This window comes from Lipophrys pholis, assembly GCF_963383615.2.
Source record: "Lipophrys pholis genome assembly, chromosome: 8".
Lineage (NCBI taxonomy): Eukaryota > Metazoa > Chordata > Actinopteri > Blenniiformes > Blenniidae > Lipophrys > Lipophrys pholis.
This window is the reverse complement of record NC_137630.1, coordinates 18,339,220-18,364,950: the sequence shown is the minus strand read 5'-3', so window position 1 is coordinate 18,364,950 and position 25,731 is coordinate 18,339,220. Positions and strand designations below refer to the sequence as shown.

Below are 25,731 nucleotides of genomic sequence, written 5' to 3'. Positions count from 1 at the left end.
GTTTTGAGAACGTATTTTCATTGGTGCAGCACAGTGAGGGATTTGCGTACCTGGCAATATATTTCTGGTAGAGGTTGACGTCGTCGCTGGGGGGTTTATCTGGTGGCAGACCATTCCTAATGCAACGGCAAACACAAAAGAGACAGGATTAATGGTGAGGTTGGCCTGCCTGTTGTTAATAAAAACAAACTGACACAATATTTACTTACAAGCCACTCCCAAACTTTGGACTATCAATATACATTTTCCTGTGGCATAACAGCGTTTTCAGACGCCGTATGAATCAAGGGTGGAAGGCGCACACTTTGATGCATGGGCTCCCAACCAATGAAAGGCAAAATGCAGGAGCAAAATGACATTAATCTTTTATGGGGGTATTTTGGTGAGCACTCATATGCAAAACTGGATAATGGGGATGTGGAGGAAAAGCTCTGAAATGGTCTTTTCTGTTGCCCTCGTGGGACCAAAGCTCTAATGTTGATGTCAAATTGTCTCCAATCAGTCTAGGCTCAGTTCAGATTGCAGTGTAAGACAACTCTGCCGCTTGATATGCACAAGGATTAAGCTAATCGACTGTACAGATTCCAACTCGATCAAATTCATCATGAAACAGCTGAACAAGAGGACTTTTTTTTCCACACTGCACAGATGTGCAGAGGAATAGTATTTTCTTTATGTCACCTGTGTTGTGGTCCCCTTCATGGGGCTGGAAGCAGTGCAGCCTGTCACCTGACAGTCATAATAATACAGTATTGGTCCTGTTTGCTCCCTCTCAGCAAGTGGCAGTTAGCGCCATGTGAGCAGCACCACACGGGGGATGACCTCAGGTTAATCTGCCCCAGAGGGAAGGATGCGCTGCCAGACAGTCTCCGCTGCACCCCGTCCCCTCCCCATATATATACGAACCAGACTGGGTCAGTTAGCCATGACTGCAGCTCCTCGAAGCCCCAACCTGACAAAGGCCAAAGCCTGAGGGAGAGGTGCCTGAGGGCTCTTGAACAGTGTCTTTGATAGGTCCTGACTAACTAGAGACAAGGTCAAAACCAATCAAACAGACTCTGGGAGCTGCTTCCGACTGGTAGTGCACACAACCGTAGGTGAGCTCCCCAAACCCCTCGTTTGCTTCCTTTAAAGTGCACTCGTCAGGCAGTGTTGAGTCGGCCCCTACCACTCGCCGGGAGGTTAGTCATGGCTCCAAAGTAATTAAAGGGAGAGTTGTTACACCCTAGCCAAACGAAAGAAGTCAGTCACTTTGCGATGACTGTGCTAAATCAGTCTCCACGGAGTGCTACAGCAAGTAAACACTTCATGCGCCTTCGCAACTCATCATGTCGTGGATCTATTGGGCACTATGCGCTATTTCACACTATATTCCTGTTGGCTGCTGTGAAGGTAGCAATTACCTTTGTGTTAGGCTAACTGACTCACAGTAGCAGTTAAGTGTATGTGAGCCCCACATTAGCTCCGAGGGTTCCTCTGAGAGACTATCAGTGTGTAAAAGACAGACTTGTGAGCTTGGAATTTATTCGGTCCCCCACTAAACTTAAAATTAGATTTTCAGTGTGCAGAAAGGTGATTTACGAGCAGATTTTTCAAAAACTATAAATAGTTTTGGCAAAAACACAAATTTCAAACTGCATGATGAAGAAGAAACATGTGGTGAAACATTGGATGGAGTTTCTTTTTGACGATTTTTGTAAATTTTTCCATCATTAATTAACTTCATTACCATTTCATCCAGTCACTTGTATAAAGGTTTTACTATAAAAAAGAAAAAGCAAGAAACAGCCCTATCTACCTCTGATTTCATCCTGAAACAGATAAAAACTTACTTGACAGAGGACACCGTGCCTGTGGTGATGGAGTCAGTCTTGGAAAAGCTGGACTTTAGGTAGTCGGAGGCGTTGAAACTCAAATTACCCGCCTGGTCCATTGTAAGCCCAGGGGCAATGCTGGCTCCGGCTGCACCAACAGTGGGGACACCGGGAGCTCCAGGATTCCCTGGCGCTGTTGCGAGGATATTGGGCATCAGAGATGCCTCTGGGTTTCCCTGCATCAGCTTCTGGATTGGTCTGATGTCGTACTTCGAAGGTCGACCCACTTTGCCAGTCTTAAAGGCGATGGCGCCGCCCATGTCAGGGTTGCCCTCACCGGGCTTGAAGAGGTGCAGAAACTTTACGTTTTCCAGGTCATACTTAGAGGGACGCTTGTACGCGTTACCATTTTGCTGCTGTAAACTTTCACCCATCTTCAGCTTCTGAATAAAGAAGTCATACTTAGAGGCTCGGGAGGCCATGTTCTGCATGTGAGAGGGATTGGTTGGCTGAGAATTTCCCAGCTGAGGTGCTACTGGCGGTTTGTGGTCCAGGCTGGATGGGTAAATCTGTGCCTCGGCCCCTGGTAGACATCCAGAATTCTGGAGCAGGGTAGCACTCTTTTCTTGGGCCAGTTTTGAGTTGAGGTCGTCTGGTTTGGGTGGGGAAGCATGCATGGGCCAAGGTAGGGCCTCGCCGGCTTTCAGCTTGCGGATATACTCTTCGTACTTGGAGAAGCGGGCACGCCGTGAGGCCTCCTCACTGCTCAGGGATGAGGGGTCTGAGGTAGCGGCTTTGAGCTTCTCAAAGCTGAGCTTCTTGGTCAGCTCATCCCTTACCTGCTGGTCATCATAACCAAACATTCCTAAGAACTCATTCATGGTGTTGGCTGCATAGTCTCGCAGGGTAGATCCTTCTCCTACACAGAGGGAAACAGAAGATAGCTCATATGTAACATGTAGAAATCAAAAAATAAACTTTTCAAGTTCTAAATTCAGTGTAAAAACAACCATGTATATGCGTACTGACTGCTTCTTCTGTTTTGAGTTAAAATCCAACTAATTGAATTCAAGTAACTCAAGGCAATCAAATGATTCCCTCGACTTTCAAATTAACTCCCCCTAAAATGCATTTTATCTAAAGGTCACATTAGTTACAAACATATATATTTAGTAAGGAAGCCCATATCTTAGAAAAACTGTTTTATTTCAGCTGCTAATTACGGAAACAAAATGTGAGCAATCACTCTGCTACATTGAGTGTGATGGGTCACTTATCATAGCATGTCACTGTAGCACCTGTCCATTGTTAACAATAGATGTTTATAACTACTGTGAAGTCATTATCTTTGCTTTTTCAGACATTCAGCAAATGTGATGACAGGAAAAACATTTTTGCACTGCAAGCTATAACGTGTTATAGCTTGGTGTGCTTGTGTCTACAAGCAAGCAGACTGAGGTAATGCTTTCATCAAGATATAGATGCGAATAATAAGTAATATCAATAATATTATTACTGGAAAACAAAAAACTAACAATAATATAATGCTTAATTTAAAAATATTGCTAATTGTTCAAATTAAAATGAAAAAAGACAAACAGACACATTCATTACACCCAGAAATCCAAGGATCTTCCTCACATTTCTAAACATTTTTACTAAATTTCAGAAAACTAGATTTAAGATGTTTTCACCTTTTGAGGATTACCAGTAGTAGTGAGCGATTCATTTAATACTGTTTTCTCCATTTTCTATGTAATTTTGATTATGTTGTTATCAAAATTACTTAGAAAATTACTTTTGATATGATCACGTTATTTGTGTGAGAGCTAAAAATCTTGGTGATGAAATTCAGAGACATGCACATTATTTCTTGCAAAAATATAGCAGAGAATAAACAGTTCATATAGTGTGTCCGATATGAGGCTATACTATCAGTGCATTTAACTGTAAATGTTTACTGACTAATGGTCAATGTTATTAAATGTCAGCGTTTTAAGTACTATCTGCAGAGAAATTATGGCATGTTAAGTGCATTTCATTAAATTCTCCATGATGCATGGTGCAAGAGATTTTAAAATACCATGATTATTGTGTCACCTTCAAAAGTGAAAGAAACGCATCCTTTCCTCTTTTTGCACATTTGTGAACTGAAACATCACTTTCGTTTAAAGAGTCCATTAAATTGGACAACTTCCCCAAGGACACTGGCGAAATACACTCAATGTATAGTTTAATTGCATTATGTGGAGATTAATTCTGCCCCATTAACTTTCATCCAGGTTAGCGCAAGGGGTCAGAGAGTGGGGAAAAGGGAAAGATGATTTGGCTGGGGACTAAGCTGTGTGTGTAAGGGCGCATGGATAGTAAGGAAACAGTACAGAGAAAAGTGAGTGAGAGAGAAATGAAACGAAAGAGCTGTTTTTCTGTGTTGTTTTTGCAGGTCTAACACATTTCTGAAAATATGACCTGGGCAAATTACAAGACTCCGTGCACTGGATGATCATTTTCTCCTGAGCCATGTGATACCTTTGGCCTTTTTAAGTCTACCTTGGCACAGCGACGGGGGACAGAGTCCAAAATCTTTAAAAAAAAAAATTATTTTATGGCTGTTTTCACCACCCTAGTACACATGAGCAGGCCAGAGGTGACACCACCTACCACCGAGGTAATTAATACAGAAATATTTCACTTCTGTCTCATATTTCTCAGTTATTGCTAAATCAGTCGCCGTGCCCTGCTTTTCATATCTCCTGCACGGCATGTAAAATAATCCCCAAATTTCCATTCACTGTGTTGGGCCTGTTCCCCTGCTCAGTGAATCAGTATGAAAGAGGATCCGGCAGATCGAAGGGGCATGAAAAATTTAAGAGAAATGGAGCAGGTATTTGGGAGAAAATACCTACATGTTTGCCTCAGAGTGTTGTATCAACTCTACTGTGTTTTTGCATGTAGTGAAACCACAAAGTGACATACTGTATATACACAGATTAAATTGTGCGGCACAACACTTTAGCCTGTACTTGTGTGCTTTTTTAAAAACTAATAGTGGCATAAAAGATCATCAAAAATACACTTAAACAAGTGCATTCAAAATGTCAGCTGGATAAACATTCTTCTAGTTGGACGTAGGTGTTGATACTGGATTTTATTGCTTCAGTATTTATCAGGGCGTCCCGGGTCACAGTATATCATATAGCTCTAAAGTTAGGGCTGACACACCCTCAATGGCAATAGAGAGGAAAAAGGAACTACTCTTTACTGACTGAAGTACAATATAAAAATAAAAAATAAAATCACCACGAGGAAACAAAGATAAATGCAATTTTGTCCTGATAAAATATTCTTGTAATCACTAACATAAAGGTTGATATGATTGAAAATGAGATTGTGAAACTAATAAAGACAGTTTCATCTCAATGTGGCCGCAGTAGCAAAACAGATTGTGAAATATATATTTTTTTAAGTCTCACACTTAAATGCAAAAAATGTGCAAACTGAAAATGTTTACACTCAAATAACTCTTTTGTACAAACACTAATGTGAACAATATGATGTTAATCATCGGAAATGGGAAATATGTTGTGTCTCCAATCTCAGTGGAAAAATTTGGAATAGCATTTAGTTCTATTAAAAAAATCACATTTATGTCTTATCTATAATTTTCGCACTATCATGACTTTATTGGTCCCTCTGCCAAGCTGGCTGTGGCCAGCGTTCCATATATTTGATATTCCTGCTATGAAAAGGTTTAGACCTGCTCTTTCGGTGCACGTAACAAATTAAAGAAAGCTCGACATAAATGAAGAAATGTCTTTGCATTTGCTTCCCTCCCAAAAAAATCGCCTAGTTTATCAGTGAGGGGCTATCAATGAGAAGAAAATGAATGGACTGTGAGGATTATGACAGCGACTGTGAGGAGATAACCTTTCTAAAACACCATGTAAATGAGGTTTTCTACTTAAGCACCATCCGGCTGCCTATTAATTATGTCATGTGACACCAGGTGGGAAACTGTGCATGGACGTGTGGATTTAAAGTAGCCCACCTTCAATCACTTCCACTTTTAGGAACGCGTGGCATTTCTTTCTGCACTTACTCAGGTGTCACTGGAAAATCTAGAAAGAAGTGCTCCCTAATCTTGACACTTCAGGCAAACAAAATGCAACACACAACAGAGACCTCCCTTGTCTATATTTGTGGCAATTAGGGCACATTTTTCCTCTTAGATATGATAAGAGATGGACTTTATATCTCGTTTTGCTGACCAAACATGGCCATCAGGGTGGCACAGCCTCGTCGCTCACAGGACTGAGAGGCAGAGGTGTTGCTGATGATAAAGATGCATGCAAGGAGCTATATATGGACTAAACTCGAATACTTTCAGTGTCACTTTAGAAACACACGTATATCATCCATAACATTTAATAAGTTGAATTGTCCTCAGTCGAGTTTCATCAGTTAAAAGTGCTGCATTGTGGGGTTATTTATTAAGCCACAATAATTTAAATAAGAGTTTTAAAAAGCTATTTATGCTCATGCCAGTGAATTAGTTTAAGTGTGTTTTGTTTAAATGGACAGTGGTATGCTAATAAAGACTTGCTTTAAATAAATGACATTATGTGCATTTGTTTGGAGTAATTTACCACACAGGGAAAAAAAAATACGGGGCTTCAAACTTCCTCACTGTCGGGTTAGTTAATTAACAGGCGGCAAATAGAGAGGGCTTTGAAATAGCTTGAAATGAACAATAACCTTTTACAGTGAACCCAGAATTGCAAATGGAAGTCATGGTCAAGCCTGTTTGATCCATCGCTATGAGCATCTCTGTCATTGCTTTCATAGTTTTTATTCATTGGAGGTTTTTTCCCATTGACTGGCTTATGAGGGCTTTAATGCGACATCTAAATTATCTAGGAAAAATATTCTGGGGTTTTGCACTGATAGGAAATCCGCACGATGCCTCAATGTGAGGAGTTAAATGTTTTGAAGGTCGCAGTTTCTCTCATTGATCTTGCAATGTTTGTTAATTACATTGTCACTGATGTTGTGAGAGATAATTAAGCCACTATGTTTATATGCATAATTATGTGCACTCCACATCAGCCTTTGAAAGACAGCGGCGAGAGAAAGAGAGCGAGAGAGAGTGAGAGAGAGAGTGAGAGAAATGTTTTAATTGTGAGCTGAGCAGAAACATGGCAATATAGATGCCCTAGTTACAATCAACAAAGAGCAACTCAGAAAGAAAAAAAAAAAAAACTCTAAAGATGAGATTTGCAACTGATGCAGTGTGCTCTCCCTGCAGTCTTCAAACACGGGCTTTGTTGTGAGATTTAAAGAAGAAAAAGAAGTAGTGGAGAGAAAGGTGTAGGCCTGCTTTACAACAGTAATACATATTTACAGACAGGCTTTTTTTTTTTAAGGCCTTGAAATAAACAAAATGACTAATTAAAACCACAAAGCCTTTGTCATATGCCTCTGAGATGAAGCATGCTTCACTTTCTGAGAAGCCCCTGCTCCCAATTGTGTGTGTGTGTGTGTGTGTGTGTGTGTGTGTGTGTGTGTGTGTGTGTGTGTGTGTGTGTGTGTGTGTGTGTGTGTGTGTGTGTGTGTGTGTGTGTGTGTGTGTGTGTGTGTGTGTGTGTGTGTGTGTGTGTGTGTGTGTGTGTGTGTGTGTGTGTGTGTGTGTGTGTGTGTGTGTGTGTGTGTGTGTGTGTGTGTGTGTGTGTGTGTGTGTGTGTGTGTGTGTGTGTGTGGCCAGAGCGAGAGATGTACAGAAAAAAGAGAGAAAAGCAGATAGAAGTGAGCCTGTGTACATGACTCTGAGGTGCGTAGCTAAACCGAGATGAAAGCCAAAAAAACTGTTAAACTGAGGCGAGCAAACACAAAACAAAACTTGTTTTTGCACCGCAACAACCGGTCTCACTGGCAAATTGCCTCTTTTTGTGTGTGTGTGTGTCTGAGAAACAGGCTTTATCTATTCATATAACCGAGCAATGATTTTTTTTTTTTCTCCCCCTCTTCTTTTTACAGCTCTGTGTTTCAACTTCTGCTATACAAGGCCAATCTTTCCAGGCGTGCAAATGCGTGTAGTTTCAAGGGTCACAAAGTGTATAACACTAAGCAGCACTTTCTTAAAAGATTGTTTGTGCAGTTAACAGACTCTCTTCCTTCGTCAGAGTGACAGTTGAAAGTCTCCGCCGGCCCTATCTGTTTGATAATCAGTGAATTATACCAAGGGAACGTCATATCACAATTAAACAGGGGTTATTGAGAGTCATTTATAAGAACACATGACATCACGGATTTTATGAGAATATGTTCATATCTGCAAGGAAAAATACATGCATGAATACACTATTGTTTGATTTGGCACGGAAATCTAACTTCCTTATTTCTGACTTTATTTGACAACTGATCTCCTGGATTTGACAACAGCGATTTAAAAAAAAAAAAATTTAACTTTTAACACTCCTCCATGGACGACTTCTCTGTGAAACAGAGGAGCTTGGAGCAGTAGCTAAGTTTAGTGAGCTTAGGGAAAAAAATCAAAGACTCAATATGTAATCCTGGGTGTAATATGAAGCTTAGCCCGGCCCTGCCATGCGCTCTTGGCCCTCAGCTGCTGGGAGAATGCATAAACGCCTAAATGCCTCACATCGTGAGCCTACTGCGTTTATGAATTTCTTCATACAGTTAACCACACACAAGTTCCAGTTTTCCCCCTCGGCCTGCCAGTGAATCTGTCTTTAGAGTAATAATGTCACTGGCTATTCATGATGTAACTCTAGAGCTTCTCTTTCCAATAATGGGCACACTTAAGCTTATGTGGATGGGGCAATGTCACCTCTCCTCTATCTGAGCCTTTGCCCCTTAATACTATGGAGTGGAATGTTTTAAAGAGCAAAGGTAGTGTTGGTTGAAGATGAATGTAGAGGTCCAGAGGGGATCACAGTGTGGGTCAGAGGACAGACACCAATCAGTAGACATTGTCAAAAGGTACCTGGAGAGGAGAAAGGTGCTTGGCGACTCTGGGGCTCGCTTGGCGGCATGTAGGCGTCGTCTTTTGAAGACCTCTCTTCGGTTTCTTTATCATCTTGGTAACTGCCATCCTGTGACCCCGCCGCAGGTTCGGCCTCCTCCGCATTGTCTTCTTCATCACTGCAGCCTGTGGGCTGTACCATGTACACGCCCTCAGGGGGGCCGTCTTCGTCATTGCTGACTTTCAGTTCGTGCTCCTGCTCGTCCTCGGGAGCTGGCGGTTCATCGCCATACTCGCCGTTGACCCACTTCTCAATGGCCTCGCGTCTCTTCTGGTCCTCCTCCAGGCTCTGACTCAGGCTCAGGCTCTCGGGGAAGTTGGTCTCGTTGTCATCGTAGTGGGAACTGCCACGCTCGCTGTTTTCTGCTACACTCTGGTCTCCCTCTGCATTCTGGGAGCTGCTGTCGAACACCACCTGGCGGCTCAGCTTGGCACAGATAGCATTGAGTTTTAGGCCACCTTTCCTTTTGGCGGCCATCTTGGATTTTCCTGAGGTCGTTTCAGTGCATAAACTCCTTTCAGCTGTAATAAAAAGACAAGAAACATATCAAGGTTAACAATAGATTCATAGAATCACTTGTTCACTAAATCATAAGCTATTTAAAACGAGATCCAGAAGTTCTCTCGGTCTCAGCATGGAGCAACTTTTCATTGTCAGTAACTTGCACTCATTTTAAGCATCAGAGTGGAAAAAACAAACTGACACAGACAACAGTGACTGCTGCTATTAATAACATCCAAAAGCACTTAACAATAACAACAGACGACTGGAAGGACACACAGAGATACTGAACATATCTATGTAAGTCACAGTTCTTTGGTCAGCTCAGAGTTTAACACGGTGGTGGAAAAAAAAAAAAAAGAAAGGACGAATGAAAAAAAGGCAGCTGAAACCACAGGCAGATAGGTATCAGACCCCCTACAGTACGACAAGCGCCAAATACACGGCTACATAATCCTTCACATGACAGCGCTATAGAGACACTGAAATGTTATCTTCACTCTCACCTCAAGAGGCTGTGGTCCTGCCACTGAGTGGGGGGCTGCACAGCATTAAAGCTGTCAGGATGTGGAGAGAAAGCGCTCAGCACTTTTGGGCTTTTTCTGAAGCCATGATCTCATATTGGCTTTTCAGTAAGATTAAACTCAACAACTGCTCCTGTGGAGGCTACTGGTTTCACTTTATTAGAGAGAAAATAAAAAGCTATGTATATAAAAAATAAAAAGATTTAGTTGCAGTAGTTGTAGTTGCAGTGTTTTAAATGTCTTCACTTAACAAGACATTATATATCTTAACAAGTCTCAGCATTTCCCCCCCCGGTGTGGCCTCTCTGAACAATAGCACATGATCGAGTGTGCTTTGGGGCAGGAATGGGTGGCATTATTTCAACCCAAGTGGGGCTATCTTTATAACATGTCCTCTGATGAGGCGGTAACAGCTGCCTGTGGCATTCCATATCCAGAGCTGCCTTTTTAGGGCAGAAACTGCACTCTGTTACCTTTCACTTTATTCCCCGAGCCCCCAAAGTTCACCCCCTACCACCGCATTTTCTGGATAATTTGTAAACAACTTTTAAAAAGCATGTAGGAGGCGACAGCGATTAATGCGGAATTTTATGGTATCAAAAAAAGGAGAGCAAAAGTAGCAGAATCACGGGGGATTTCAACACGGATGTTAACCTGTGTCCTTATTTTGTATTCAGCAGTGAGTAAAGCTTTGAGGCTCCATGAAAGCGGTTGAAAAACAACCACACCACAATAGAGATATTTCTCCTTATGTGATATTGTATTGAATTTTAACTCAGCCACACTGTGGTTAAGATAATACACAATATTGACTTACGGACACACTGTTTCAAGGGAGAAAAATGTGTGATATCTGAGGTAACAAAGTTCTATCTTAAAGACTCAATTCACTTTCTGTATCAACGAGTACGAGCCTCTTCATTTTCCCTCAGCCATAAAGCCAAGCACAATCATGTGTGAGCCATTGCCGGCATTATGTAAATCACATCGGTGCAACATAAAATCCTGTTTTCATTTTCTTTTGCAAAGCTGTGGAATCATTAGAGGATATGCAATTTGAAGGAGTTTACAGATCACCCCGTCTCCAGACAATGCACCCTGTCCTACCCACACATGCTTTTCTCGGCTACTGTATTTACATTGTGGGGCTTCCTCTCTGAAACAATGACTGCAGGAATTATGTAGTTTTGAGGGGACCGTATATCACAGGCGCATTACTGTAGGATTTAGTGTTGGACAATTGTAAGCGGGGGTGAAAGGGTCACCTTTTTAGAAGACAGCAAATTTGAGGGAGAAAAAAAAATCAGCTGGAAAAACTATTAGGAAGTGGAAGACATAAATTTTCAAGTTTTTTTTTTTCTTACAGAAATACTCTCCAAAGGAAGATTGAGGTCATTTGGGTGTTGCTGTGGAGGTCATTTTTTCTGTTTACTGTGTTTAGTATTTCATGCTTTAACTACCGATTTCCTTTGTACTGCAATCTCAAGCTCCTTGTAGGAAATGACCCCTACACAGTTGTTTCTTTCCATTAGTGCCTATTTATGTATGGTTTTCTGTTAACAATAAGGGGCATAAGTGGAGGACCAAGTGCTACTGCCTGAGTATCCGAGCAGGCCTCAAACTGAATTATCAGACATCCGAAGCACATATTCAGTGTTTTTCTTTTCAAAGGTAGTCATGATTTAAAACAAATTAAAGATTGTGAGCTTCCCCCGAGGAGGAACATGTTAAGGTTCAACGGTTTATGGAGGCAGACTGAACTATTATTTATGCTGTGGGTTTCTGTCAACAGCAGATTTTTGCCATTGCTTACAATAAGGATTGCTATGGTAACGCTAAGCTGTTTACCTCAAGTCGTTTGTGTGCATGATAGCGTACAATGAGATAAAATCTGCGGGGACCTACATGAAAGAACAACTTTTCCCTCTGGGACCAACTCCCCCACCTCCCCGAGAGTCCAGTAAGCACTCTGCCTTATTAATGAATATCAGAAAGAAAAACAACACTGTCACATGCGTTGGACATTATTTACAGTCTGTTTTAGCCTGGTGTGCTAATTGTCAAGGAGGAGACACCTCAGTAAGCACTGGGAGTTGGAGAAAAAAAATAGGCAGGTTTGAATGTGAATGCAACAGCTGAAACTAATTTTTTTCCCCAACTGCTTATGTTAACAGTGACATTATTTTTACTGGAAACAGTGCAGGGCCGCAAAGGAGCACCGCAAAGTGTCTGTATAAGGCTAAAACCTCAGCAAAAAGTCAAGAAACTATTTCGAATACATTTGGACAAGGCCAGGTTCCTTTTCATCTTCAATCAAAAAAAAAAAGGAAAAAAAAAAAGAAGGAGCATCAGTGGATCGAAGAAACATCTGCTTCTTCTCAGCGCTGGATGACACAGCTTGTGTTCGAGTCGAGCCCTCTGCGCTCACCATTCCACCGCTATAAGCCCCACAGGTCTTGTTGGTTTTTGATGCAGAGTGTCTGTTTGTGTGCCAGAATGATATCATGCCCAATCAAGTGGTGTTTCAAATCCTAATAACGCTGTTGGAAGTGCATTATTTGTGTGAACGTGCGCAGACTGTAATCAAGGCAGCAGCGGGTAAAAGATGTGGGAGTTAAACAGTGGTTGTGACTGGCGGGGTCATGGCTTTACCTCTCGCAGACACACAAGACCATGCAGATAATGCCCAACACACTTAGTGTAGTCCTCTTATTGAAAATGTATGTATGTACGATGTATAGAAAATTGAGTAAGTTGACTTTGTTGTTGATTCAGGGAGTAGCGCTGCCCCATAAACACACCACCTCCCTGCAGTGCTTCAGTTTGTATGGAGCGAGCACACAGGAGGGGTCTGTATATAAGAGAGGTAGATATTACCTGTTTAAACTGAAGCTTATCTCTCCAACTAATCAAACACAGATACAGGGCCTATTGTAGATTCCTGCTGAGTTCCAACATGACTGACACAGGGACGAGCCCCCCGCAATACCTCAAGTTAATTAATACAAACAGGGTCTGGGAGATGTCTGTTCAGCTCAGGATTATTTTAAAATATGCAACCGAGAGTTGCAGTAGCTCTTTAAAAAAAGTCCACTTATAACTTTATGAACCTTTGGCAGATTAACCGACAAGGCTGCGGCTCCCCGTGTATAGCTCAGTGAACCTTTCATGTCTCTCGCTCTCGAGGGAGATGTATGTGTGAGAGAGCGTGCGTGCACGTGTGGTTCAGGGAAACCACTGAGCCACGCAGGCAAACATACACAGACACACTTGAAAATTACCATGTTTTTATTTTTGTAAATTTACAGCTTGCAGGAAGAGAATGTTTCCCTCTTCTCTCTCTTCCCTCTGCATGGTAGAGAGGCTGCGGCAGCCGCAAGGAAGTCAAGCGGAAAGCCACTGATGGACAACTACGCCACTGCACCCAGACCCCAGCATCTGGCCCCTCTCTCATTTTTATTACAGGAGAATAACAATAAGCAGGTCGGCGACCCCGCCGTGAGATTTTGCCACAGTTTTCTAACAGTCGGTGCAGCCGATGCTGGGAAATTTCCATTTTTCCGCATGCATATTTAATTGAGTTTTGTCCCAGTGGTGCGGAAATGATTTGTTTTTTGCTCTCTGTTCACTTGACTCCTCTTCGGAGTCGCTAACCCTGATTAAGACGTTCCCGTTAATTTCCCAGCGCACACCTTTTTTTGTGCATTAATGGTTCTGATCGTCTAATTAAAACTTCTCAGCTCGGCTGCTGATCACCGCTCGTTGTGCCTCTGACCTGAAGTTTTAATTGCCGCATCAGAAGCGATAATAATAATTTTGAGGTTCTGATGATTAAAAACAATGCCATTGCCAACTAGTTGATAGATGGGGGTTTGGGGTGGGCACATCTGAGGAGAAGTTTATGCAGAGAAGGGAATTAAAGAGGGGGCTGTAAAGTCAGATTTACACTACCAGAGAGCAAGAAAGGCAGGGGTTGACGGGGGTGGGGGGGACTCCTGTAGGTGATCACAGAGGTACGAGAGGAGTGGCAGAGCATATGGAAATCTCCCAGCCCTCCTGCCCCTTGGAGTTTTCTTGAAGTAACAGTTTTAGCTGCGACTGGGACTTGGTTTTCCCCACCTCCAATCTAGATTCTAGTACCGACTGATCCACTTTGGAGCTCCACTCACTTGTCAGGTTTGCCAGGTGGGGGAAAACGGAGAGGAAAAAGAGACTCGGCGAGCGCATAAGAAAGAACATAAAGGCATAAAAAAAGATGACGACAGTCAGACCCTCTGCTTATTTTCATAAAACGATAATAGCACGGTAGGCGCAGTACAAAAGGCACATTGTTCATAAAGTGACTGAATGGGAAAGAAAAAAAAGAACCAAGGGTAGCTGTTGTCTCTATCATATATATATATATATATATATATATATATATATATATATATATATATATATATTCATCGCAGATTTCTGACAAAGCAGAGGTAGGGGTATAATGAATTTAGGAATTTTACACTGTACTTCACAGATCGCACAAACCGGAGTAATGATGAAACGGTTCATGCATGAAGAGAGTGTGTAACTCGGAAAGTGCCACCAGCACCAATCTGTCACATTTTGTTCTTTTTTTAACCATTGGATTTCTATTGGATTTTTTAAGGTTTTTAGATCAATGTTTTCCTGCAGAGCTACTGTACACACATGCAGCCAGATACACACATGCTGTACTCAGACACATGGACGTGCAGTCAGGACCCCCACCACCACCCCCACCACCCCGCACGCACACCACCACCTCCCCTTCTCTCACAGATCTATTTTATTATTAATCAGTTGGTTGCACATCTGCCCGCTTGTTGTTTTTTTGCTTCTTTTTTTTTTTTTTTGTCAATAAAGCACTTATTGCTTTTAGTCCAGAATGTGACCTTGTACATTCTCTGTTGTCTTTCTGGAGCTGCTGACCTTGAAGGACCCGTTTGGACTATTTCACTTCAGCTCCGTCCATGGGCTGTTATCAAACACAAGCCCTCAGCCAAGAGCCGCGCTCCCGTCACACCACCGCAAAAACACAAACAAGACACTGGAGGACACACCAGTAATACACTCACTGAGAGCACAGGACAATGACTGGAGAATACAATGTATATTTCAAGCACACATGAAAGAGGAAAGACACTGAACTTGAGGGCAATCAGACAGGAAAGTTGAGATCTAAGGACAAATACGCCCTTTGGCTTCATCACAAACAGGGTAATTATGGTATTTTCCAGAACAGAGGACAAGCAATCTAAAATGGTCTAAGGGAGAAAAAAAAAAAAGAAATAAACAATCTGACATGAGTGACAAGAGCCGTTCTGACAGCTACGTACCAAAACAGCCAACTTTTATTCAGTTTGCTGCTCAGGGTAATTCATGGGACACACAGCTAACTAGTTAAAATTGTACATCAAATCTGGACTCGCAGCTGGCGCCAGATGAGAACTTAATTTCTAAGTGTGTCGCAGGAGGTGAACAACTTTGCTTTAAAAAACACTGAATTGCACGCAGCCCTCCGCTTCTGCTGACTGAAACAAGGGAAATTTATTCTCGCAGCTTTGTTTTGAAGCTCATGTTCACTTTCAAGACACCAAGAGTGCAATTTGATAAGCCAACCACCACGGTAAATGAGCAGACGACCCCTGTGTCCCTCCCTCATGGTTGCTGCGCTCGGTGCGGGAGCAAGGCAGTGTGGGTAGTACAGTGGAGAAGGGGGCTCAGCGGTGCACCTCTCAAGGGCCCTTGAGCTAATATCTGTACAGATTAACTGCTTCAGTTGTATTTTGGTCACGGGGATCTCTCTTTGCCTTTGTGGCTCGTAGGGAGGGAGAAGGGGAGCGGTGTGTGAGTGCGCATGCCGCGCTCGCGTGCTGTTAGCGGCGCGCCTTCTTCCGCCGCGAAGTGAACGGCCTGCTTGCCTTGGAGGTCAGCAGCCTCCCAACTGGTGTGTGTCACTCCATGTTATTATCTTTGGGGCCATATTTAATTTACAACAATCCACGGTGCTGCTGAGTAAGTCATCAGCACCCGTATACTATCACCTAACCCCTTTATCTATCTCTCTGCAGGACACACACTTGCGCTCGCAGTGTCAATTCTCCGGGGTAAACTCAGCACACGCTGCTCCATTAGTTATCAATTAAGTCTGGAAATCTCCACCTGGCTTACACACATACACGCGCGCACAAACGAAGCCGGCACATGTACATAGCAGCCCTCTCGACAGGAAGTCGAGGAGAGCGTGCCTTATTTGACTACGAGTGTGGGCGAGGGAGCGTGTTTGTGTGTCCATGCGGGTGGCACTTTTGTCCATGAGGTTAACCTTGATATGAGGCCCTGTCAGGCCTGATAATGTCAATCAATGACAAGCCCTCACAGATAACCCCTAATGTGAAGCCTAAAAAGCAAAGCTGTTTAGATCTTTAGACATGCCCCCTTTCACCAGCATATGAATTGCATTACAAGGAAATGAGCTGTGGCATTTCTTTAATAAGACTCCTAAGACATTTTGACAGCATATAAGGCCCTGTGCCGTTAAAAAAAATTAAATAAAGCCCCTGCTGACAAAGCCTCCTCACACAAGGCAGCTTTCTGATGGGCAGATGTGAGTCCCTGTTAAGTGGAGAAGAGAAGACAAGAGGGGAGGGGGCAGTCGAAGGAAAAGAAGGATGGACTTTACCCTTCTTTTTTCCCCAACTCCCAGGGACTTCTTAATTGATTTCCAAGGTTATCCTTTAAATTTGTTTTTCAGATACGAGGACCTTGTGAATGAGAGTGCGAGTCAGTGTTTTTCAAGCAATTTCACTAAATTCGGCCTGCTTTGGAATGTTCGCATCAGATCCCACTGACCTCCTTTCCCCCAGTCCACCTTCTCGCGTCCAAGCTATTTTTCTCCTACCTCTCTCTATCCTTGAGAAAAATGAAGGAGGTGACATTAACCCCCCCCCCCCCCCCCCCCCCCCACACAAAAAAAGCATGTATTTCCAGACAGGATGCCTGCGCTGACAACATCGATCCCTGGCTCCCATTAAAACATTTGCTCTGCCTCACAGACTTTCCTCTTTTGGACTTTATATGCAGCAGAATGAATCACAGGTGCCTGTAAAAATGTCATACTGGGGCAGCTTCCCTCCACCTGTCCCAAAACAACACGCAGCTCACAAAAGACCAGCCTTTCAAAACAATTTTTTAACCACTTTTTGCACTTCTAGTATTCAACGAATTGTTCTCATGACGGATGATTAAATTTTAATCAAACTGCACTCTTTGTAGAACCAACAGAGGAAGTCATGAGAATGAGTCTTCCTGCTTATGGGATTTACATTTTTAGACCCTGTGGCTGTAACTCTTCTGCCAGAACTTCACTTTGCCGAGTTTTACTTCTCTGACAGGTAGGGTGTAATCGATTACAGTGTTTGTGGCCGTATTTTGAAGTGTCTTCTGTGTGTCTGGGAAAAAGTGTGGGAAGGTGCACCATCCACTGTAAACATACTGTAAATGTTAGGAGACTGTAACCGTCATGAAGTGTGTGTGTGTGTGTGTGTGTGTGTGTGTGTGTGTGTGTGTGTGTGTGTGTGTGTGTGTGTGTGTGTGTGTGTGTGTGTGTGTGTGTGTGTGTGTGTGTGGAGCACGGGTTGCAGACAGCAGGGCACTGTGCTCTGAGCTCTCCTTCTGCTCCTCGCCGTCTCCTGGCTGCAGGTCACGTCACTTGCTCTGAGACACACACTGTCAAATCGGCACACTGACATATCTACACACTCAGGAAAAACTGATCCACAGTGAGGATAATAAACACGGCGCTGCACCAGTGACAGCGGCAAAAAAAAAAAGGAAAAAAAAGTGCTTTACTAAAAAGTTCAATGTTAACGGGAAGCTCGGCAGAATGTGGCAGTTTTCGTCTAAAACCGCAACATTTATGTTTTTTTTGGGGAGTTCAATAGAGAAAGGAAGATGCAGTGACTAAATCGGATAGTGTGATAAAACAACACTCACAACAAGAAGGGGGTTGAGAAAAAAATGTACTGTGAAACGATGAAACGCGCAAAGCTGCTTTACAGGAAAAAAAAAAGAAAAAAGAAGGCTGTCTATTTTGGGTGTCAGTATACAAAAGGAAGTGCTGCTAAGTTGACTCAAACAAATAAATTTGCTTTTGATAAAACCACAGCAACTAGTTTTGCATTCTACACCAAACCCACTTTGTTTCCTGCGTCTTTACCTTCATGACTTGCCACATTTGTGAGAAGCCACTCACTAAATCGTTGAGCACAAACAACTGAAGCTTTTCAAATGGTGCCGTGTTGACGGTTTAAATTGTAATTTTATTTGAAAAGTGACAGGTTAAAGGAAAGCCTCAGAAGTGAACACGGAGAGCTCGCCTATTTGCGCTGTAACCAGCTGCCCGTTTTACATTTCTGCAACATTAATATTCCTCTTATTATTATTTTAAAGTGAAAACGGATACTCTGTTGAAGTGCAAATCTGATGAATTACGGGAGCAGATTGCTGCTATTAATTATTAAAACCTATTTTATAAATATTCAGGTCTGTCATGCATCTAATAATGAACGCTTTAGAGGAGGTTACTTCCTGTGCGCATCCTAATGTGTCAGAAATATCGCTTTTAATCACACTCGTGTCAGCGAGCGTGCCGGGTTTGAACCTGTCGAAAAAATCTAGCAAATCAAGGAAACTCCGATGGCCAACTACTGTGCTCATCACAACTCTTCCGCTCCTGCTGGTTCTTTTTCTTTTCTTTTCTTTTTTTTTTTTTGGCGTGCTCCAGGTTCCTCTGTTGCCCCGTCTAAAGACACGGTGAACATCGCTCAGCTCCCTGCTGCATTCTTACCGTGGTAATTTGAATGGAGAATAATGCATCGGCAGCACTCTACCTTCTGGACACACCTAGTCCCAGCGCTACTGCTGCCATATGCTGTGTTGATACATATTCATAACACTTTCTCGTGTGTTGAGTGTCTGTGAGCAACGAGGCTTAAATGAGCTTCTCACAACTTCAAATGCAAAAAGCGGAAAGGAGAAGAAACCGAGGCACAAAGAAAGTTTGAACCTTTCCCCCTTTTCCCATTCCTCTCTTTTCTGCAAAGACGACAAGTTTGGGTGCCGGCAGGTGATCCTGCTGCTTTTGGAGGGATGAGGGAGTGGCTGAGCAGTTTCAGGATTGACCTGGGGAAACTGTGTGAGGTGGCTTTCAGGTGGGCTGGAGGGGCTCACTGGCCGGATGAGAGTCATCGGCCTGGTACCACGACCTCCATACAGCCGGCAGTATTTACATACGTATATGCTGCACGGGGCACACACACACACACACACACACACACACACACACACACACACACACACACACACACACACACACACACACACACACACACACACACACACACACACACACACACACACACACACACACACACAGTGGAGCACTCTAAGATTAACGCTGTCAGAACTACAATGATACCCCTTCATTATCTGCACACGGGGCCTCCTTCGTGCGCTTGCTTGCCTCACTGTCCTCTCCACTGCTTCTCTGTGTGGAGGTAGTAATTACCAAAGCTAACAATTCTTTTTCTCCGTGCCTCCGACTACCCTCCACTTCCCCATCATTTCTTTCTCTTTATGCCGTGCTCTCGAGTGTCTTGCCAGCTTTTCGCCGACTGGTGACACAGTGGAAGGTGTGCCACTGTGGATGGCAGCTCTAGTGTGTGTGTGTGTGTGTGTGTGTGTGTTCGTGTGTGTGTGTGTGTGTGTGTGTTATGAGATTATTTGGTGCCCAGCTGATGTGTAATAAAGGCACAGTGTGGTACCCGAGTCTCACATCAGTCATCTGGGTCAAATGCTCACACAGCAACACAGAAATGCTTGATATACCACTGCAGTATCTGCTGTACTATACATTGTTGGTGTAACAGGCTGGGATCAGAGAGATGTTCCCACTTTCATGGCATTTTTCATTACCAACAATGCTCTAACTCTTTAGCTTTCTTCTTCCTCTCCCACTGGATCTATAGCTTTATCAAAGGTGATAGCTTGCTCAGGCGCATTTTCTCAAACGTCTTCTTCAGCCAGCCATTTCCCAAGCTGCTCTCGGGTAAACGTCACTCATAAAAACTGGGGAAGATTTGATGGCGAGATCAAAAAGAAAGGAAGGACAACGAGGAGAACGGGGAGATACAAGGGGGTTGTGGTGGTGGGCCGAAAAGATACCCTCCTCCCCCATCCGACACCAGCGAATGCTGAGGGTAATTCCTCCAAGCAGGGCCTGTGTTTTCAGACGCAAATACAACAAAACGCAGAGTGCTGCCATGAGACATCAAAATGGGCGATTTTGACTTCAGAGGGTCTTCAGATGCTTGAGGAGTTGTCAGCATTGGGCCAGTGGGACTGAGTAGAAAGAACAGAAGGTACCAGCAGGCTGTTAACAACCAATACGGGAACCATGCCAGAAAGACCGTCTCCTCCCAAAATGCCAATCGGCACCAGATCACTAAAGGCTTCCGCCACACTGTAATATCCCACCTGAGCACTCTCATCTGCTCAAAGTTAAATGGCTTGAAAGTTCATCAGCTGCTGCATGTTGACTATTTATTACACATAAGTAGGAAAAAATGGTTTAGAAAAAACAAAAAAAGACACACACACACAAGGACTTTTCTTCTCAGGCTGCTGACTTCAACCAGGTGCCTTGAAAAAAAAGGAATTTTATGTTGTTTGCTGAATGAAGACATTTTTTCATCAGCAAATCAAAGACGTGCTTCATTCTGAGGAGACCTGAGTTATGTTGTGACACGCTGAGCGGGATGTCCGCATTTTCCCCGGTGTTGTTCTCGCTCATTCTTGGAGCATTAGGCTCACTCTAAATAGCCTCAAGGAGATTAGGCTGGCTCATATTCAAATGCACATTTCTTCTTAAAACCTACTCCACGAGTGGGCCAAGGAGATCAGAGCAGGAGCCTGGTGAGGCGGTAGTCAGAGAAGATTGTGTCACATATAAATCAGCATGGAGGAGGAAAAGAGACAGAGAGGAAGAGTGAGAGAGAAAGGCTGAGGTAAAAGACAAACAAGTGTTGGCTCTGCTATATGAGTTTAGTTAGCTCGAGAGTTAGTGCATGAGTTATGGCTAGCGAAGGGCTGAGGGACGCTGTATTTATGAGGGGACTGAGTGAGTGTTAATCCCTGGTAAGAAATAAAGTCGTCCCTGAGCGAACAGGGGAAACATTTCACTCAGTCTAAGAGGTGCCTTGAAAAAAATGAAAGCCATCCCTCTTCCAGGGGAAGCACTATTCTATATTCCCTAAAATTGCTTTATTCCTTAAAAATGCTATACATCACATCCAAGTGGACTGAATCTCATATTTGAATAGAGAGGAGGATTCTGTGTGTGTGTGTGTGTGTGTGTGTGTGTGTGTGTGTGTGTGTGTGTGTGTGTGTGTGTGTGTGTGTGTGTGTGTGATGTGTGTGTGTGTGTGTGTGTGTGTGTGTGTGTGTGTGTGTGTGTGTGTGTGTGTGTGTGTGTGTGTGTGTGTGTGTGTGTGGTGTGTGTGTGTGTGTGTAATATCAAGAGAGTCATGAGCCAAGGAAAGGGAAAGAATCTGATTCTTCTAAAAGTGCATGCGGATTTTCGGAGGGATCTCTGGCTAAGAGGAGCTGCCAAAACACACAGTGCACTTGTTGCAGTGCAAGGGTTCATCCAAGAAAAATTTTTCCACTGTGGTTTTACCCAGAAAAACTTAATGTTTTTCAATTCAAATTTTGAATTTAGAAATCTGAATGAGTCTACTCCGACATCTATCTGGCTATGTGTCGATGCACACAATTGTTAAATATGTGTTCATTTAAAGAAGCAACAGAAGAGAGTTTAATGAAGTTAAACAGCAGGAAGGTGAATGGCCAAAGGAAAAGGAAAAGCTTAACATTGCACTTTGTGCACATCCGAGTCTAAGTCAAACCTTTCTCCAAACCCCTGCAGTCGTAATAACAATTATTACTTAAAAAGGCAATATTTTTGCATTAACTTAAAAGGCTATATCTTTTTCTTCCTCTCCAGCCTGTGCGGCCTCACTTACCCTAAGTATCTTCATAAATCACCAGTTACTGTTAACATGTACTCCACAATTCAGTCATCAATCTCCTACCAGGTCAGAGTGAAAACAGAGGGGGAAATGTCTGCTTAGTAAAATGTCTCTCTTGTGAATGCTGCTACCACCACCCACTGCTTACTTACACACACACACACACACACACACACACACACACACACACACACACACACACACACACACACACACACACACACACACACACACACACACACACACACACACACACACACACACACACACATCAGTTAAATAACAAACACACGCGCCCGGCGCACTGCAACCAAAGCAGTCCTGTGGGACTCGGGAGCGGTTGCCAGATCGCCACGGTAACGCAAGCCAAATTCAATTCTGACTTCACCTTTCACTCTGCTGGTTTCATTTGTTATAAAAACAAATAAACAGCAAGCGTGGAGTTAAGACTCTTCTGCCAACTTCTGCCTCAACAAGAAGTATCAGGCCCCGGCTGGAGCAGTGGGCTGCCTGAGACGCAGACACCCACAGGGCCGCATGTGTTGATGTTCACAGTCACAGTATTTATTTAACCAAAAGGAGAAAATCTAATTGTACACAAGGAGGATTATTCCTCTCAGATCCGTGTCTCCACAAGGGAGAAAAGGACTCTTTAGCCCATTTTCAACAGACACTGTTTACATCAGCAAAGTGGAAAATCCCTCCGATGACAAACGGCTCCATCACAACATCTGTATCTAAACAGCCGAATCAATCTCCACTGACTCCACAGATTACCCAGTGAAAGAGCCGAAAACATCTGCATTTGCCACCTGAGCCCAGGGATTTAAGTGCTTCTATTTTAACTTTAAGAAAGATGTTTAGATTGTTATATTGCCTTGAAGTAAAACAAAATATATATTTATTTATGATATTTAGCAACATAACTATTTGGTTAAAAAGGTTAAAACATTTTTTTTTTTTTACCTCTAAAGTGTAGTTGAGTAATTCTATACAGGATTACAGAAAAAAACTAGGAAAGTGTCGTGACATGGTACAAGTGAAAATGCTGAGCACTGTGAGGCCCAGCAGAAGTCAAAACTTTGGAAGAAGCAACAGATCATTACCGCTCATTTAAACACGCCGCTAATAGTCGAAGCGCTACATGTGCAAACGTGCATCTATTCATGAAGACATTTTTCCAGAAATCAAACATTACACCTGCTGTTTCCTGACTTACACACACACACGCTTACAGCATGCACACACTCACTCGCTCAGTCACACACACACACACACACACACACACACACACACACACACACACACACACACACACACACACACACACACACACACACACACACACACACACACACACACACACACACACACACACACACACACTCTTGACACCACCCACCACACATGCATGTCTGATTGATGCCAACTGCAAATAGTAACAAACCCGTTCATCTCATGGCAGCACTCAATTCCTGTGAGTGTGTGTTTGTGTGAGGGGGGGTGGGGGGGTGGGGGTAGTAGAGGGAGGGTGCAAACAGAAGGGGGGGGGGGGGGGGGGGGTCAGAGAGAGAGAGAGAGAAGGAGTGAGTGAGTGAGTGAGAGAGGTGTGTGTGAGTCTTACCTGGCAGCAAACCGCCCTCTGCGCTCTGTCTCACCTCTCCCTCCTGCCCTGGAAGGATTCTCTCCACAAAGCAAGGCATTTTCTCCACAACTGTTCTCTGCCAAGGCTCTGCTCTCTCTCTCCCCTCTCCCTCTGTGTCTCTCTCTCCCTCCCTCTCTCTTTCTCACTCCTTTCCTTTTTCCCACTCTGTCCTCCTCTCTTGCTGTCTATCTCTCCTCCCTCCTTACCCTCCCCCTCTCTCATCCTCACAGATGTCTAGGCTGTGCAAGTTTACCCACTTTACCAGTAGGGGTCCTTCATCGCCCTTCTCCACCCCACAACCACATGGGGGAACAACACACACACACACACACACACACACACACACACACACACACAGGTCCCAGGAAGAGAGAGCCACTTAACGGGCGCCCTCCTGTCACTGCTTCAATGAGAGCCCTCCGCAGTCGCACGGCTGCATGGGCTGCGTCCACGTGTGTGTGTGTCTGTGTGTGTGTCTGTGTGTGTGTGAGAGAGAGAGAGAGAAAGAGAAAGAGAGAAAGAGACAGGTGTGAAGTGGGAGTTGCGCACTGGGAGCTGGCCCTGGGCCCTTTCCAGCCCCGTTCAGCCCTCTTCAGCCTTCTTCAGCACTGTTCAGCCAGACTCGGCCTCGGCTCCTCAAGTGTAGTACAGTAGTGGCTCACTCACACACAGAAAAATACACTCACGGGCATACGAGCACACAGATTGACTTACAGAGAGTCCCTACGAGCCAGCAGCCGCACGCGCGGGGGGGGGGCGGGGGACACGGCGCGCACACACACACACACACACACACGCACACACGCACGCATGCACGCACGCACACGCACACAGAACAACTGCTGCTGTTTGCCGCTGCTGTTGACAGTGGTTGTGTGTGTGTGTGTGTGTGTGTGTGTGTGTGTGTGTGTGTGTGTGTGTGTGTGTGTGTGTGTGTGTGTGTGTGTGTGTGTGTGTGTTTGCACTTGTAATCACACACATTCATACAAGAATACGCAGCAGATTTTTATCAGCTCTCGTATTTCAGGTCTCTATTCTTACTGTTCTTTTTTTTTTTTAATTAAAAAAAAAAGGGACGCTTTTCATTGACACTTGTATGTGAGATTTGAAGGCTCCCGGCCAGTGTACAGTGGGGAATTTCTAGGTTCTCTCTTACTTGTGGGGCACTTTTCACATGGCAATATAAATCCTGGAGAATATTAGGCTGTCCTCCTGAAGATTGTCAGATCTCTGTTTGCCTTTGAGTGAGGGCAGATTACCCTGAGTAGAAAAAGGAAGGCCCGACTCTCTTGAGTGTAAATAAGCCTGCAATTATCTCCTGTGTGCAACACCATGTTAACAACATGAAGTAAAGAAAATTAAATAAATAATAACAATAATAATGGTAATAAAAAATAAATTGGAATAGGATGGAAAGTATTGCTTAAAAAGGGTGTGATAACTGACTCAAGGTGAAAGGTAGTCCGATGATAAGACTGCATTAAACTTAAGCCTACTTTTTTTTTTTTTTTTTTTTAATGAAATACTGTCCAACTTTTATAGGCGATTTATATTCAAGTAAAGTGCAGATCATAATCTGGATCTAATGTTATTGAAAAAAAGAACAGTAATTATCAGGCCAGGTTTTGTAATGAGCACTTGTTTTTCCATTTATTGCGGCCTGCAACAGGATGAGAGTATCTGCACTCAAAGACATGATATCCCGGACCTGCTGTTTGGTATGATTTGAACAGAGGGCGGATCACCTTTATTTGAGTCAAACAAAGCCTTCTAATGACACAAAAATAGTAGTCACGGCTTGACAGACACAGTCCCAACGCCCAGTCAGACTGGCTGCAAAAGGTTGACAAAGAGTAATAAAGAAAATAGGATGTCAAAAGAACAGGACACGGATGTTGAATAAAGCCACCAGAAAGTGTACATACTTAAAGTCGTGATAAGCTAATGAGGGAGACAGAGCTGCGCTTTTTGCTCACTCTTATCTCTGTTTGCATCAGTGGCAAATTTCCCTTGACAGCAAGACTGAAATCAAATACAGGTTTTTAGGCAGATGAAGGAAAGTCATTTGTATTTACAGGAAATAAGAACGATGCA

The 25,731-nt window shown here is 43.5% G+C and overlaps 1 protein-coding gene across 2 annotated transcripts in view; it reads right to left on the bottom strand.

Annotated features, from left to right (window-relative positions):
• Positions 1–25,731, bottom strand: part of casz1 (castor zinc finger 1) — a 77,051-nt gene that overhangs the window by 23,871 nt on the left and 27,449 nt on the right. The window contains exons 1-4 of one of the 2 annotated variants that reach the window (XM_080469760.1): positions 23,617–23,775; positions 8,818–9,378; positions 1,833–2,733; positions 51–116 (exon numbers count right to left, since the gene is read on the bottom strand). In XM_080469760.1, the coding sequence (XP_080325886.1) occupies positions 51–116; positions 1,833–2,733; positions 8,818–9,378; positions 23,617–23,695 (1,607 nt within the window). In that variant the 5' untranslated portion in view covers positions 23,696–23,775. Of the gene's footprint in view, positions 1–50; positions 117–1,832; positions 2,734–8,817; positions 9,379–23,616; positions 23,776–25,731 lie in introns of those variants that run through there. The other variant, XM_080469761.1, reaches the window with a different exon arrangement.